Below are 2,876 nucleotides of genomic sequence, written 5' to 3' on the forward strand. Positions count from 1 at the left end.
CTCCACCCAACCTCCCGTCCCTCCCTTCCTCCGTCCTCCCTCCGCATCCTTCACCAGCGTCCGTCCACGCTCTTCCTCCTCTGTCTCCATCCAATGTTCATCCGTCCGTTCCATCATCCCTCCATCCATGGTCCACCATCCATCCATCATCCATGATCCATCCATGATCCGTCCATCCTCCATGATCCATCCACCATCCACCATTCATCCATGATCCGTCCATCCATCCATCATCCATCATCCATCCATCATCCACCATCCATCCATGATCCACCATCCATCCATCATCCATGATCCATCCATCCATCCATGATCCATCCATCATCCATCCATCATCCACCATCCATCCCTCCATCCATGATCCATCCACCATCCATCCATCCCTGATCCACCATCCATCCGTCATCCATCCCTCCACCCCCCGTCCCCCCCTTTCTCCTCACGCCGTCTCGTTGTTGCGGAACTCGAGCTCATCCATCATCCATCCATGATCCATTGATCCATCCATGACCCATCCATGATCCATCCATGACCCATGCATGATCCAATCACGATTCATCCCCCCCCTTTCTCCTCACGCCATCTCGTCGTTGCGGAACTCGAGCTCATCCATCATCCATCCATGATCCATCCCTGACCCATCCATGATCCATCCACAATCCATCCAACCATGACCCATCCCTGACCCATCCATCCATCCATGACCCATCCATGATCCATCCATCCCTGCCCCATCCCTGATCCACCCCCCCTCTCCGCTCACGCCGTCTCGTCGTTGCGGAACTTGAGCTCATCCATCATCCATCCATGACCCATCCATGATCCATCCATGATCCATTGATCCATCCCTGACCCATCCCTGACCCATCCCTGACCCATCCATGATCCATCCATCCATCCCTGACCCATCCCTGACCCATCCCCGACCCATCCCTGATCCACCCCCCCTCTCCGCTCACGCCGTCTCGTCGTTGCGGAACTCGAGCTCCCCGCTGGCGTCCTCGTAGTCGACGCCGCCCCCGCGGGCGGTGCCCTCGACGGTTCGGAAGGGCACCATGACGGTGCCGCGGGCGCCGGAGCTGCGCACCACCGTCACCTCCACCTTGCCCTGGCACTCGCTGACGCGCACCGAGCGCTCGCGGAACCCGAAGATGCCGGCGTGGTCGTCGTCCAGGATGGTGACGGTGGCCACCAGCGGCGCCACCAGCTTGCCTTTGGGGTGCTCCTCGTTGTCGGCCTCGAACATGCCCTCGGCGTCGCCCACGCGCAGGTTGAGCAGGCGCACGAAGAAGTGCTCGTCCTCCTCGAAGATGTCGTCGTCGATGATGCCGATGGCCAGCTCCTTGCGCGTCTCGCCCGGCTTGAAGATGAGGGTGCCCTCGCTGTACTCGTAGTCCGAGCCCGCCTTGGCCGAGCCGTCCTCGGTGCGGAAGTCCACGTAGAAGGTCTGGTTGGCGCCCACGCCCTGCTCGCAGGCCACGGCCAGCGTCACCGAGCCGCAGTTCTCCAGGCAGTGGTAGAGGCAGGGCTCGAAGAAGATGCGGCTGCAGGCCTCGTCCTCCTCCTCCTCCTCGTCCTCCTCGCCCGGCGCCGCCGGCGAGCGCCGCGCCGCCTCCGCCGCGTGCTTCTTCAGCACGTTGCCGGCGCCGGTCATGAGGCGCGTGGCCTGGATGCGGTAGAAGGCGCGGCTCTTCTGCTGGTGCACCAGCGCCACGTAGTTGGCGGCGTCCACCAGCTGCTCCAGCTCCTTCTCCGGGTGCTTCTGCTTGAGGTCCTTGAGGATCTGGATGACCTCGCGCCGGCTCTCGTCCAGCTCCCGCTCCTCGGGCGTGGGCGACGGCGACGCCGCCGAGCCCTCGGGCTCGGGGGGCGGCGCCGGGGCGGGGAAGCCGCCGTCGGCCTCCACGTCCTTGGGCGGGCGCTCGGCCTCGGCGCCGATGATGATGCCGCTGCGCGGGTCGGCGCGGTAGCGCTTGTAGACGTACTTGTAGAAGAGCAGGCGCTTGTCGGCCGCCCAGGCGAAGACCACGCAGGCCGGGAAGAAGAGCAGGGTGAGGAAGGCCTCCCACACCTGCACCACGCCCGGCGTGATGACGGCCAGGATGAGGTAGAGCCAGATGTAGGCGAAGATGCTCCAGGAGGCCGTGACGAAGAAGACGCGCAGGTGCTTGATGCGGCGGCTCTCGCCCGCCGGGATGGCGTAGACGCAGACGGCGATCACCACGAACATGTTGAAGGCGGCGCTGCCCACGATGGTGCCGGGGCCCAGCTCGCCCGCCTGGAAGCGGTGCCCGCACACCTCGATGAGCGAGAGCAGGATCTCGGGCGCCGACGAGCCGAGCGCCATCAGCGTCAGGTTGGAGACCGTCTCGTTCCAGATGCGCACGGTGCCCACGCTGGTCTCGCCGTTGGCCTTGGTCACCGTGATCTCCTTCTCGCGCGACGTGATCACCTCGATGGAGGCCATGAAGCGGTCGGCGATGATGGACACGCCCAGGAACAGGTACATCATGGCCACGAAGTAGACGATGGCCCGCGCCGCCTTGTCGCCCGCCGCCGGCTCGTCCGGCTGCCACACGGGCAGGAGGACGCCGGGCTGGCACCGCGCGGAGCCGCGGCACGTCCCGTTGGCGACGGAGCCGTCGGGGGACGCCCCGGAGAGCCGCGGGGCCACCAGGAGCCAGGCGGCCGCCGCCGCGCCCACGGCGGCCATGGCGGGGGCGGAGACGCTGCGGGGAGGAAGGAGGGCAGGGAGGGGTCAGTGGGGCGGGATGGGGGTCAGGATGGATCCAGGGGGTTGGGATGTGGGGTCAGGATGGATCCGTGGGGTCAGGATGGATCCGTGGGGCCCAGGGCAGCCATGGCAGGGGCGGAGA

At 65.5% G+C, this 2,876-nt stretch overlaps 1 protein-coding gene across 1 annotated transcript in view; it reads right to left on the reverse strand.

Annotated features, from left to right (window-relative positions):
* LOC108510394 (sodium/calcium exchanger 2-like) overlaps positions 1–2,595 on the reverse strand; it is a 10,166-nt gene extending 7,571 nt beyond the window's left edge. The window contains exon 1 of the mRNA XM_017840072.1: positions 960–2,595. Coding sequence (XP_017695561.1) covers positions 960–2,512 — 1,553 coding nt within the window. The 5' untranslated portion in view covers positions 2,513–2,595. The remainder of the gene's footprint in view (positions 1–959) is intronic.
* Positions 2,596–2,876: the final 281 nt, after the last annotated feature.

This window comes from Lepidothrix coronata, unplaced genomic scaffold (assembly GCF_001604755.1).
Source record: "Lepidothrix coronata isolate B3197 unplaced genomic scaffold, Lepidothrix_coronata-1.0 Scaffold787, whole genome shotgun sequence".
NCBI lineage: Eukaryota > Metazoa > Chordata > Aves > Passeriformes > Pipridae > Lepidothrix > Lepidothrix coronata.